This window comes from Falco cherrug, chromosome 2 (genome assembly GCF_023634085.1).
Source record: "Falco cherrug isolate bFalChe1 chromosome 2, bFalChe1.pri, whole genome shotgun sequence".
NCBI lineage: Eukaryota > Metazoa > Chordata > Aves > Falconiformes > Falconidae > Falco > Falco cherrug.
In genome coordinates, this window is record NC_073698.1 from 75,576,542 (window position 1) to 75,588,575 (window position 12,034).

At 44.0% G+C, this 12,034-nt stretch overlaps 2 protein-coding genes across 2 annotated transcripts in view; one reads left to right on the forward strand and one right to left on the reverse strand.

Annotated features, from left to right (window-relative positions):
* Window positions 1–2,906, forward strand: part of SON (SON DNA and RNA binding protein) — a 41,481-nt gene extending 38,575 nt beyond the window's left edge. Inside the window, exon 12 of the mRNA XM_055701348.1 lies at window positions 239–2,906. Coding sequence (XP_055557323.1) covers window positions 239–397 — 159 coding nt within the window. The 3' untranslated portion in view covers window positions 398–2,906. The remainder of the gene's footprint in view (window positions 1–238) is intronic.
* A 2,603-nt stretch (window positions 2,907–5,509) lies between these two features.
* DONSON (DNA replication fork stabilization factor DONSON) lies at window positions 5,510–11,732 on the reverse strand. Its single transcript, XM_055702622.1, has 10 exons — window positions 11,308–11,732; window positions 11,006–11,086; window positions 9,640–9,843; window positions 9,128–9,306; window positions 8,430–8,608; window positions 8,200–8,323; window positions 7,975–8,079; window positions 7,042–7,240; window positions 6,150–6,365; window positions 5,510–5,870 (listed from the first exon to the last, which is right to left on the reverse strand). Exons 1-10 carry the CDS (start codon window positions 11,581–11,583, stop codon window positions 5,733–5,735), a joined length of 1,701 nt encoding a protein of 566 aa, XP_055558597.1. The 5' UTR covers window positions 11,584–11,732; the 3' UTR covers window positions 5,510–5,732.
* Between the last annotated feature and the right edge of the window lie 302 nt (window positions 11,733–12,034).

The window sequence follows — 12,034 nt, forward strand, 5'->3', positions numbered from 1 at the left end:
TTGTTCTTTGTCCTTCAGTTTTATCTTAAGATGCGGGCTTTTTTTTTCACATAGTATCTTGTATTAGCAGTTACTTTTTGGAAACAATTCTGCTTCCAAACCAGGTGTGGATTTTGTCTACCGCTAAAGAGGAATTGCGTAGAGAATGTGCTTAAAGGAGCTGTGCAGGGCTGGCTCAGAACAGAAGTGGAGAGGCACTTGCTGACACTTTCTTCTTTCCTCCCTCTTTCCCAAACAGGTGAGAGTCAATGGAAATGAATATAGGCCTACTTTTGCCAGCCTTAATAAGAAGCATGCTAAAGCCACAGCAGCAACTGCGGCTCTCCAAGCGATGGGACTTGTACCAAAGGAAAGCATGGTTAATACCACCATGTTTAGGAGTGCCTCACACCGCTAGATATTGTTTTTTATATTGACATTATTTCAGATAATTTTACTCTGCACAAAAAATGGTATTTGCCCTTTCATGTTGTAAATACATTGGCAATTCCCACGTTGTAAAAACTGTACAGACACCTTCAGGTTTTTCTTTTGTACCATCAAAATGTATTTAAATCATACTTAGTTTTTGGTATGTTTATATTGTTTACATTAGTGATGTAATTATTTCTTAAATGACTAAATCAGACGACAGACTCTGGAGGCATCAGTAATCTAAACCCTTGTTTTAAAACTCATGCAATTTCTCTTCAATACGGAATGTTAACACTTTCATACTGTTTTGTACTATGCTGCAGTTTTCCCTGGTCTCGGTAAAGCTACTCGTGCGCTTTTGCCTACAGCTGGTAAAAGGTCGTGCGGCTTACCTTAGTCTAGTCGAGGCTGGCGTGTACTGCTGGACAGATACCGGGCCAGTACTGTGACCCCTGCGAGAGCGTGCGGCGCTAGCCCTGTTGTACAGCGTTAACGCTGCGGCTTCTCTTTGAATTTTGCTCGGGGGTTTAACTTGGCGGTGCACTGCAACTGGCCATACAGCCCATACTCTAGGACCTTCGTTATTAGGCAAAAAGACTTGCTTTCAAAGGGATGGCAGAAAGTCCAGCAATGGAACCGATAAGACTTGCAATGTAAAGGTGACTCTCCCTGCATGTTCTAAGAAGGGGGATGATGGAGTTGTCTATTCCAAACAAATTAACACACTGCCTGATGTTGATTGTATGAATTTGTGGTTAATGTGAATTTTAAACTCTAACAGATCTACAACTGGATTTGGGGGGGAGGGAGGGGGTAGAATGACGCTTAAATTGTTGTACCCAACTTGGTCAATAAAGCAGCACAAGTTCATAATCTTAATCACTGGTCAGTAAGCAGTAATTAAAATGTATGCCAAAACAACTTTTTGAAGAGACGCACAGTATAAAAGTACGCTTTATGAAGATCACCAGCAGCTGTTAGGGTTGCAGAATCAGTTTTAGTCATTCTTGGTTGCTTTGGACGATTACCAAATTAACTCCTTGGGCTTAAATTTTGTGTAATGGTACTCTGCCTTCAAGGAGACGGCCTGATCCAGAGTTTTGGCAGTTTGACAAGGGGGAGGATGTCGAGAGCTTTTCCTTCCTTTCCCCCTTCCCTTTTTTTCTTTTTAATTTAAGAAGTATTAGTACTTTAGCTATGTGCACTTTGAATTGGAAAAGGCATTGTACACCTCTTGCCAGATTTGTCTGAGTTACGAGTGTGTTGCCAGGATTTACGGATTCTAGTAGTTCAGGTGCTTATTTCAGAAGTCTTTTTGAGGTCTCCTGTATCACCTACTGACCAGAGCTTCATCTGGGACAGGAACAAAACAGTTTGTCCACAGTCAGGCTGTGCTCAGGCCTAAAGCCAATGATCTTTGCAAGGGTGGTAGGAACATGGAGGTGAAGAACGACTAGTACCTCTTCTTCCACAAAGGTGACTTGTGTGTATTTTGTCAACTGTTACGAACAAGGTGTCTTGTCTTTACCCTGAAGGGACGAGGATCGATGTCTCATGTTGTGTACAGCAGAGAAATGGTATTTGGTTCTCCACACACGCTTCCAAGGAACAAAGCCCCTTACTAGTCTGTCAAAGTGCTCTAGAAATGCTTAAGTTAATCTCAATTTTCATGGAGATAGTTGTCTTGAATTAAACTTTTTTCCCTTTGGCTTCTCGCCTTCAGTCTCTGACTAAATATTTGAAGATCTCCTTGCCTTGCTTGCCGAACTAGTTGGAAGGTGTGTCTAAAAAGCCAAAAGTAAATAGGGTACAGTGATGGGAAGATCTGCTCTGGGGAGAACTGGGGTCATAGCTGAAGTCTGGCTTTTTGATGTACAACTCAAAGTAATTAACTCGGGATGTGGGAGCAGCTCCCAGTTACCCTCGTGCTTAAATGTCTGGTTTGATAGAGCTGCAACACCAGAGATGTTGATCATTCTTTTTAGTCTGTGGCGTCCATGTCAGCGCTGGTCTCATGGCTGTACAATATCAAATCTGGGAACATGCAATCTCTTGTACTTGTTGTTTTGTTCTTTTTTTCTTGGTCTGTATTCCCCATGTATAATGTAAAGATACATGTTATCTCACAGCAGCAAGGAGCAGATATGAATTCAGTCCCATTGAAGACTCCATTTAAAAAATAACTATTTAGGAAAGTTCTGGATTTCATGCCTTAAAGATGTGGTACTGTATGTGGATTTAATCTTTGGTCTTAAGGAAGACTTGTAAAAAAAAAAAAAATAATTAAGGTCTGTAATGCCCTAATTATGACAGTTCTTGATTTTGAGGTTTCTGTTTTAGTTTCATTCCTTGTTGTTTAGAATGATACATGAATCTAAAGCTAGTGCAGCAATGTGTTTCTGTTAAATATGTAAATTTGAATTGGTTTGAGTGTCCTTTGCATGCAGGAATAGATAAGTAGTGATATATTAAAAAGAACAACTAGGAAACACTCTCTTGGAACCTGGTTATTTATGCAGCACTTCAGCTGTCTTAAAGGTGAATAGTCTGTGACTCCCGCTGATGGAAGGTGTGATCTGTTTGGCCGTTTGATTTCCTTTTGCTGCAGAATTATTTTCCTAGAAGTAATCTTGAAAGTGCTTCTGACTTCCCTGTCATGCAGGGGAGGAGCGTTTTGAAACAGGTGCCTGAGAACTTGCAGCCAGCTTCCACCAGAACTATTTTTTTGGCAGTCTTCTAAGTTGTAGGTTTTTCATAGTTAGGACTGGAGGAGCAGGAAGGGGAAGTTCTTCTGTCTTGGAAAATTTGAAATTGCTTCTTGAAGTGCAAAAACCTCTATGAAGTCCCAGTCGGCCCAAACAAATCATAGTTGTGATGAATACTCAGCCATTCAGACAGGTTTAAATAAAACTTAATGCTCTAAGAGCATCTGGAATAATGGTAATATCTACTGCAAATGTAGGTGGAAGAGCAGCAGGCTGGCTAGTGCGGTGCTGTAGCTTTTAGAGGGAAAGTTCACCCACGGGAGCCAAGTATGCTTCAAGGGGAGCACTGAATCCCAGAGCCGTTAGCAGCTGCAGTACGCTGCTGAAATCACAGGTAAAGCTGTGACTTAAACCCAGCGCGCACAGTTTACAGTGCAAGGAGCTGCTACAGCTCAGGTGATGGTGCAGAGCATCTGGTAAAGAACTTGGTGGCGCATTTCTGAAATTACAGTTCTAGACTACAAGAATGTAACTGCAATTCAAATTTGTTTTTTAATGACTGCAAGCTATTCCTTGGTGTTAGTGTCCCTCCGGCACTCTCGCAGGCTAGATGTGAAAATACAAACTGGAAGTGAAATTAATAGAAAAAAGTATTTCCTAGAAACGGGCTTGAGTTCCCAGACCAAAATGGTTATTAACTTGATTAAAATTGCTTTCCTGTTGCTTTCAGTTCACCTGTCCCATGTGCTAACACGCTATGAGCAGGCCTGTTCCTCAGGCGTGCACCTGGGAGGTGGTGCCCGTTTCAGAACCGGGGTGGTGGGCTCCGGGGCTCCAGGGTGGGAGGGTGGGGGGGGCTCACACCTACAACAGCCAGGGAAGCTGCGCTCTGTTCAGTGCAGCAGAACGTGGTTGCTTTGGGAACTGCTCGTGGTGACCCGTAGCGCTGGGCTAACAGTTCGTTTACAGCAGACTGCAGAACCCAGCAGCAGAGGCTGTGACTGACGGAGGCAGACAAGCCAGATAAAAAAGGCATCAAGTTGATGGCTATTGCTTGTAAAAAGTGACTGGAAAGGAGCGTTAACACACCAGCCACTTCAGAAACCTGGTCTTCTGGTGTTCCTCATGATGCCCTTAGCACTGGATTTTCACTCTTGGTGTCTGATACTAATCAAAGGGGAAAAGTTGAGTAATTTCCTTTTTGATTAGTTAGAAGTGTAAAGATTTAATGGATTGCACTACCCTGAACTCCACTGGAAACAAAAGTATTTGACATTATCAAAGTACTTAATATTCTAAGGTACCTTTTTCCATCAAAAGAGAGGGGCTTTCCTTGAGCTTTTCTAGATGTCCTGTTCAGTGTACCACAAGGCGGACAGTGTCATGGTAGTTACTGTCAAGTAAGAGATACTAACATGAAGTATTCCAGTGTAATTGTATACACACTGTATTCTTGGGGTAGGATACTTCAAGTGGTGTCCATACAAAGTAACTGGGAGGCCATGCCTCAATCCACAGTAACTTCTTCACCTGCCCACATTTTAAAGTTTACCAGTTGTTTCTTCAAGACCTGGCTCTCATCTCCTACTGTTTCAGAATCACAGGTGGATTCTGAGAGGGCAGGCAAACGGCCCTGTAGTAACGGTGACCGTGTGGTGTGAACACTGCTTTGTTTCTGTGCAAAATACTGGCCAAACTGAGAATCTTGCTGGAGTACACCAGTGTGACAGTATTCTACATGTTGCTCTTCAGATGCAGCGTTTGCTGCTGCAGGAGTCTGATCCCCTAAAAGGCAGTGTACACACCTCCAAAAGAACAGCTTTGACTACTCAACCTGAAGTGAAACAGACTCGATTAAACCTGTCAATAGGCTTCGCTATTGCTGTGAACACGCAGCGTTGGATGAGCAGACCCCGCTGCCTCTCACATTCCACATCTCCAATCACCTGGTGCAACTATTCTATTTTTCCCAGCTTGGTCTGATTCAGGTCATAGTTTGTACCAATAGCTTTTTGAAAGTTCGGCTCATTTTAGTGTTTGGTATGGGAATGCTAGACAGCTATGCCAAGCTGTTCCGAGGAATCTTAACCTTTTAGTCTGACTTGGCTGCAGCCAGAACTCTGCTTGTGTCCAGCTGACTTTCATCTATCTTTGTGGAGGTCAGAGCCAACTAAACCAAGAGGTGCAACATACCAAGCTGCAGCTATCAAGCTTCTCGCAAGGTGCTGGAAGCAGTTTTGAAAGGGGATGGGTGGAATTCTTGGAGAAACCAATGTAGTTACGAGTTACTGCACAGAGCAGCAGCAGGAATTTTGTACTTCAGAATCAAATTTGCATGTGTGTGAGAAATACAACCTTCTGGACCCAAGTCAGACCAATAAAACAGGTAATTGTGTTTTATCAAGTTTTATTTGAAAAAGGCTTTCTAAAATACAAAAGGAGATTTCCAAGGCCTTTTCCTCCAAAAGTCCTTTGAAGTGTTTTTTGACAGGTGGCATGCAATAGTTGTTGTCTGTGATGTGCAATCCCCCCAGTACCGCGTAGGTGCTGCCCCTGTAGTACAGTGCCTGCACACTAGAGAGTAGTGTTTTCCATTAAATGGAACGAGCATACCTAGGACTTCCAGGTGTAAGCATAATCCTTCATTTCCAAAGACCGGATGGAAGACTTCCCCAGTGTTGGACACTGCCTCAGTTGATCCAAAGTCTTAGGATGCAGTCCATACATAGGAAGATCTTTGTATGCGGTTTCCTGCAGAAATTCACATGAAGAGAGACGGGGAATAGGTATTTCTGTTTGAAGTGCCTCTAGTTCTTAACGCTCATTTGTGTACCTCTGGGGAATTCCTGGATAGATAGTTTTCTGATTTTTCCATTTCCAAGGGAATGACAAGCCATGAGGACTGCCAGGCAGGATCACAGTAACTGGGTGTAAACCCATTAAGGGAAAGTTTTGTGCCACTCAGTGTCCTATGGTCTGTAATAAGATACTCTTCCTAACAGGGGAGACTGCTGCTGCTAGTTCCCTTACCTTATTTAAGGCGGGGCTTGCGCTGTCAAGATTTGTGTTAAACACCGCAGTTGGCTCGTGTGTGTATAGCACAGCTGAGAACGCTCCCCTCTGTGCGGACCCAAGCAGCATGGTCAATGCATGCAGGGAATGAGGCATGACAGGGCCTACAACCTCCAAACTGAACCGGTCCTCGTACACCAAGTGAACTCTGGCTTTGGCATTTATACTTCTAGCCTGAAGACAAGATGACATAGGATTACATTTTGACACACGATGTCAACCCCTAATTCTCACGTACTTTAACACTGCAGTGCCACATCCCATTAAAAATTCAAAATACTTTTCAACATTGTCAACTTACTGGTCAATACATGGTTATTTTGATGGGTTTACCGACTTTGGAACAACTCTAAAATGTACTGACTGCCATACACAGGAATGCTGGGCAGTACTAAGAAAGTTAACTGCAGAAGAACAGTACAAACAACTACTCTGGTGGAAGACTGCCGCGCTACCTGTATTAACAGCATACCCTTGAGCATCCACCACCTCCTTACAGTAACAGCTGGCAAGCCACAGTTCCAAGGTTCCCTCATTGCAAGTAGCTGTGATGGTTTGAGACCCCGTATGATCTCAGGAGAGTCTCTTAAGAACCATTTTAGTATCTGGGAAGTCTGTTTAACCTCTTACGTCTCAGGGTGTGAAGGATGGAAGTACTGGGATTTCAGTTTAGCAGCACAGATTTATGTGGATAGAGATGAGTTGCAGTCAAAACGCTAACTCAGGCTATAGCAACAAAAATGACTCTGCAGTACCCAAGGGAAACTATACCAAGTCAGTGTCTAAATCTACGGGCTGAAGAAACAACTTTCTTTTCCTTATGAGAAAATGGGAGACGGTTGTTACTTACTTTGAGTGTTTGCATTGTACCACCTCGGAAAGCGACAGGGGACAGCAAAGTTGGTGGAAGCCCTGTTTGTGGACCCGCAACAGCCACGAGGCTCTTACAGTTTATCAAGAAGTTCAGCAAGGTGAATGTGTTTGTTCCTTTGACTAATGCAAGGGATTCGGGTTTGTGATCCATCTGCACCTCGTGCTTCTCCTTATGCCTGTATTGACTGGAGTCAAAGGACAACCATGAGGGAAGTGAAAACCATCAATGCATCACAGGAACAACTGGAGCAGTGCAAATCCACAAATCACCCCCTTGCCACTGCCCTGACCAATCAAGTCATTTAAACAAACAAAACCAAATAAACCCTCCAAGCTTTACACTGATCCACATTATTTCTTCAGCTGTTAAGCAGCATCTTAAACCTGACTTCTGATCTCATTATTAAAAACTTCAGGTACTCCAAGTGCAAATGAAAGCACAGGAAGACAGAGTTAATCGGTCCCTCTGAAACATACAGGATCTCAGCAACAGCTGTTCTGGTCTACAGCTGCATCCTCACTGTGCCACACTACTACTTAGTGTGAGCCTAGCCTACATGAACATACACCCTTTTCTTTAAACATATAAAAAAAGTCTAGTGAGTCTTTCCAGTGAGCCTACATGTGAAGTGACACAATCAATTTGTGAGCTAACGGATCTTACAGAATTACATTAACAATTCACAATGGCTTTTCCTTCAAGAAGAGAAGCATCTAGAAATACTTGTCATAAAGAAACCCCAAAAGACATGCAGAGTCTCTTAATACACAGCAGTATGAGGATTATTACTTGGAAGTAAGTTCCCAAAAGCTTTTATAAAACTCCTATATAAAACTATCTATACTGCAAAATGGTAACATCTGCATGGTTTTCCAGTGTCATACATCTTGTCATGCAAAGAAAGGATACAGCTTAATGGAAATAGCATCTGGTTTTTTAACCTTGTCTTGGACTCCCATCTCCTCAAGCCAAGAGAAACTTTCATCATCATCATCATCGCTTGGAGCTGGTTGTCTGGGAAACACAGAATCAGTAATAAGAAGGCAATACTGCATAGGAAGGTTTTCCAAATGGAACATACAGGAGTCTGTAGATGCCCTTGAATTCTAGCATTGTAGAAGACTTATTACATACTCTCCATCTTCCATGCTGTTACCCACTTCAAGGCTGTTGGCAACTTCTGTTTCCAAGTTCACTTCAGAGTTTTTCTGTTTCCTGGTTCTATGTTCTTCTACCAAAGGTAAAGAAAACTCAATGCCTTGAACAAAGGAGGAAAGAAAGCAATGGTTGGTTTTTTAACACCATTGTAAAGCTAATGCACTTTATCAGCTATTCAAATCATAGCTAGACTGGTTTCACCTCACCTTCATTTCTCATGGCTTCTCTTAAACCTCTAGTTGTGGGAGAAATTACAGCTGTGATAACATCACTTCCTGCAAGACCGGCTGCACGGAACAGGACAGTGAACTGGTAGGTACATACATAGAAGTAGGGACACAGTTTGGCTTTGAGCAGATTGTACAGAGAAGTAAAGCTGACAGACCTGCAAATTAGAAAAACACAACTCTATTGACACATCAGACTGGACTTGGCTGGGTGTTAGTGATGCACACTGAATGATTAGCCAGATTTTCACACATGCTCAAGATTTAGGAAGCTGCACTCCTCTGAAATGCAGCCTGTTTGTCAGTGCTGTGCTCTTCCACCATACTTGCTTTGTAAGCACGTGGTTCGAAAGGCATCCTGTTTGCCAATGCTATGCCTTTCCAGTGTTACTTGCTGTCCAGCATGTGGTTTTACACGAAGCAAAGACAATCTGCTGACAGGATTTATAGAATTCTACCCAAAACTAGAATTGGAGACAAGCATTTAACACAAGAAGGTTGCTTCAATCTTGCATTTCCTTAACCTGGTCCTCAAAATAATGAGGATTCTAGCTGAGGAAAAAAACCACCCAAAATCATGTAAAAAGTTTTCTCATAAAACTGCAAAGAGCTTGTGCATTAATAAAATCCCATTGTCTTAATCTTGCTAAAGACGCTAGTTGTTTGCTTCCACTTACCAGTCACTCATCAGCACTTGTTGCAAGGTTTCATCCTGTGACCAAGGACTAGCCTTTCCAACTATTTTTCTATCTGCTCCAATCCGAGGGAACAGCTGCAGCCATGGCAGTGAAGGGTGAAGCCAGTAAACGAGGCTTTGCTGGAAAGCACAACGCAGTTCTGTTGACAGTTTTGGTTCCTAGAAGTCAAAAAAGTATTTTATGAGGACAGTAATGCTTTACTTAAGGCAGCATTGCAAGAGACAGATTAAAAAAATACTAAGTATTAAACACCACTGCTGCCCCCCTGCCCCCAACAGCTAAAGTTGAATGGCCACTTACTTATCACTGTCTGCCATTTCAGGTACAAACCACAGATGGAATTAGGTTAGTAGTCTAAATGAGCCTTATTCTTAATGCAAGACCAAAATAAAAAAAGAATCAATCCTTCACTGCCAGCATGTTTAAGGAAAGGCGCAAAGGTACATTTTCCTTTCTGAAGGCGAGCTTACAGCTACCCTCCAACACATTACCTGCACACTCTGTGGTAAGTTTATTTCTGTAGCTCTACAATGCTGAGCAAATCCTTGAGCCTCCTCTTGTGCTTTTAAATGTTCTGCCCATGTAAAAGGGTGGGAAGACACAAACAGAAGTCGTGTTTTAATACTCCAGTCTGCAGGAAATTCATGTCTTGGTGCAGAGGGAATTTCAGGTACAGCAACAGGTAAATGAAGGTCCTTACAAAACAGAAACAGCACGAGTTAATTCATAGAAAATTAAAAAAAAACCCAACAAAACCAAACCACCAAAACCACCTATGTCGCTACTTATTTATATTTTAGCATGGTTAGCTTTCCTCCCGTATTAATTTAATATGACTTTTGTGGCAGGCAGACCAGATACTGGACTACCACTACTACATATAATGTCTTGAGTTTAGCAGCCTGTAAAAAGACAAGATAAATCTGCTGTCTCCTGCACATTTCTGGCCAGTTCAGTGCAACAGCAAAAATGTCAGTTTTGGATCATAATGCTCATTCGGATCCTAAGGAAGTACTTGCATAAGAGGCATGCTTAAAAAAATAGCTGTGGCAGGGAGATTCCAAGTTACATGAAGTTTGACTGTTCATAGGCTAACCAAAGTCACAGTTTATACTCAACTGATTATTTTAATCAGTAATGGATTCCAACAGAAATATGGCATTATATTGCTTCCAAAACCACAATGAGGGTTTTTGTTCACGGCTGTCTTTCCAGAAGTCATAAACTAAGAATGGGTAAAAGGATGAATGATTAAAAAAACCCGAAAACTCAGCCTGAAGTTTATGAAGACAAGAATTTTCATGCCAAAACAGTTATTTCCTGTCATCCTCTCATGGTGATTGTGATGTCAGGCGTTTCCTAGAGGATGCAAAACAACCCACTGAGGAGCTCTAGGACAGTTTGTTCTCTTTGAGAGATCATTTTTCTATTTTGCTACGTTAGTTTGAACTTAAGTTTCTGAACCTATAACGTTAGATGTTGCCTGCTTGAAACCCTCTTGCAAGGACTGGCCTTCAGGTATTCCCTCTTCCCAGTGTGTCTGGTGAAGTTGTTTGTTCCCCTTCTGTAGCTGAATAAGACTGCAGGAGATTTATTACTTTGAAGAACGTCCTTATCTCAACAAAACATAAAAACTAAGAAAGAAGAATTATAGTAAACATGGTAATAAAACTGGCAGAAGACAACAACCTTTGTCAATTAGAACTACAACAGCAGTAAAGTCAGGCAGAAGGCTGTCACTCAGTAAACGTTAAGGCAATTTAAGAAATTTTCCTGATTATACAGAGATGTGTCATCAAATATTAAGTGTTTTTTTGTGTGAACTGAGAACGGCTAAAAAAGTTTTCAGCAGCTCACACGGGTTAGGGCGAGGATGTCCATTGTTTCCGAGGGCTCTGCTCTCCTGGGGGGCTCAACTTCACCCACGGGCTCTAAAAGCTGAACAGGAACAGGAGTGTGAGATACAGTGCAAAATAAGAACTAGGTCGATAATTTCAAAAACCGTCCCTGGTAGGGAAACGTCGAGTGCGGCACCAAGCGCGTCCCCGCCGTCAGCGTCCACCCTCCGGCCCGGCCGCGGCCTTGCCCCTACCTCCCCGCCGCCATTCACCACAGGGAAGAGAAAACGCGCCCCCCCGCGGGGCCGGGGTCGGTCCTACCTGCCAGAATGGTGCTACCAAGGGGTCTCCTCCAGCCGGCGGCGGCGGCCGGGCCCGCTCCACCGTCTGAGGGGCGCCGCCGGCCCGCGGCGCGTTGTCCAGGCTGGAGAAAGGGTTGCGGCGGGTTGGCGCGGAGGGGGCCCGCGGGGCCGCGCCGCAGCGGGGGTTCGCGGGAGCGGCGGGCTCGCACCTCCGCAGCCGTTTGCGTTTCAGCCGCAGCATCGCCGGCGGCTTCTTGAAGCCGGGAGAGTAGCCGGGTACAGCGGGGGAGGCCATGGCCGGGCGGCGTGGAGCGGAGCGCAGCGGCTGGGCGGGAGCAGCAGTCGCAGCTTGGCGCCAAAAGGGCCGAGCACCGCCCCTGGGCGGAGCTGAGGTAACGCGGCCGCCGCCATTTCTGCCGGCCCCGGGGCGTCTGAAGCGACGTTTCCGTGAGGTGGGGCGGGCTCCTTCGGCAGCTCGCCTGACACCGCTCTCCGCCCCGCGTTGGCTAGTAAGTGAGGGGAGAAAAAAAAAAAAAAAAAAAAAAAAAAAAGCGTTACCGCGAAAACCCACAAATAGATTTCGGAGTCCATTCTGAAACCAGCCTGAATTTCTCAAGACGGGTATTGAGATCGCCGCATGGCTGCACCAGGACAAAAATCACCTGTGGAGATAGTAGAACGCGGTTCCAGTTGTGTGAAACGTGAGACTAAACACACTCCGTGTGTGTTGGGGGTAGAAGACTAGT

Excerpts from the sequence above, each read along its gene's own strand:
- DONSON (XM_055702622.1), bottom strand. The coding sequence starts at position 11,583 with ATGGCCTCCCCCGCTGTACCCGGCTACTCTCCCGGCTTCAAGAAGCCG. Across the intron at positions 8,080-8,199 it reads AACAGCATGGAAGATGGAGA|ACAACCAGCTCCAAGCGATG; the intron begins GTATGTAATAAG and ends TGTGTTTCCCAG. Across the intron at positions 7,241-7,974 it reads GATGCTATTTCCATTAAGCT|GCATAAGGAGAAGCACGAGG; the intron begins GTATCCTTTCTT and ends CAGTCAATACAG.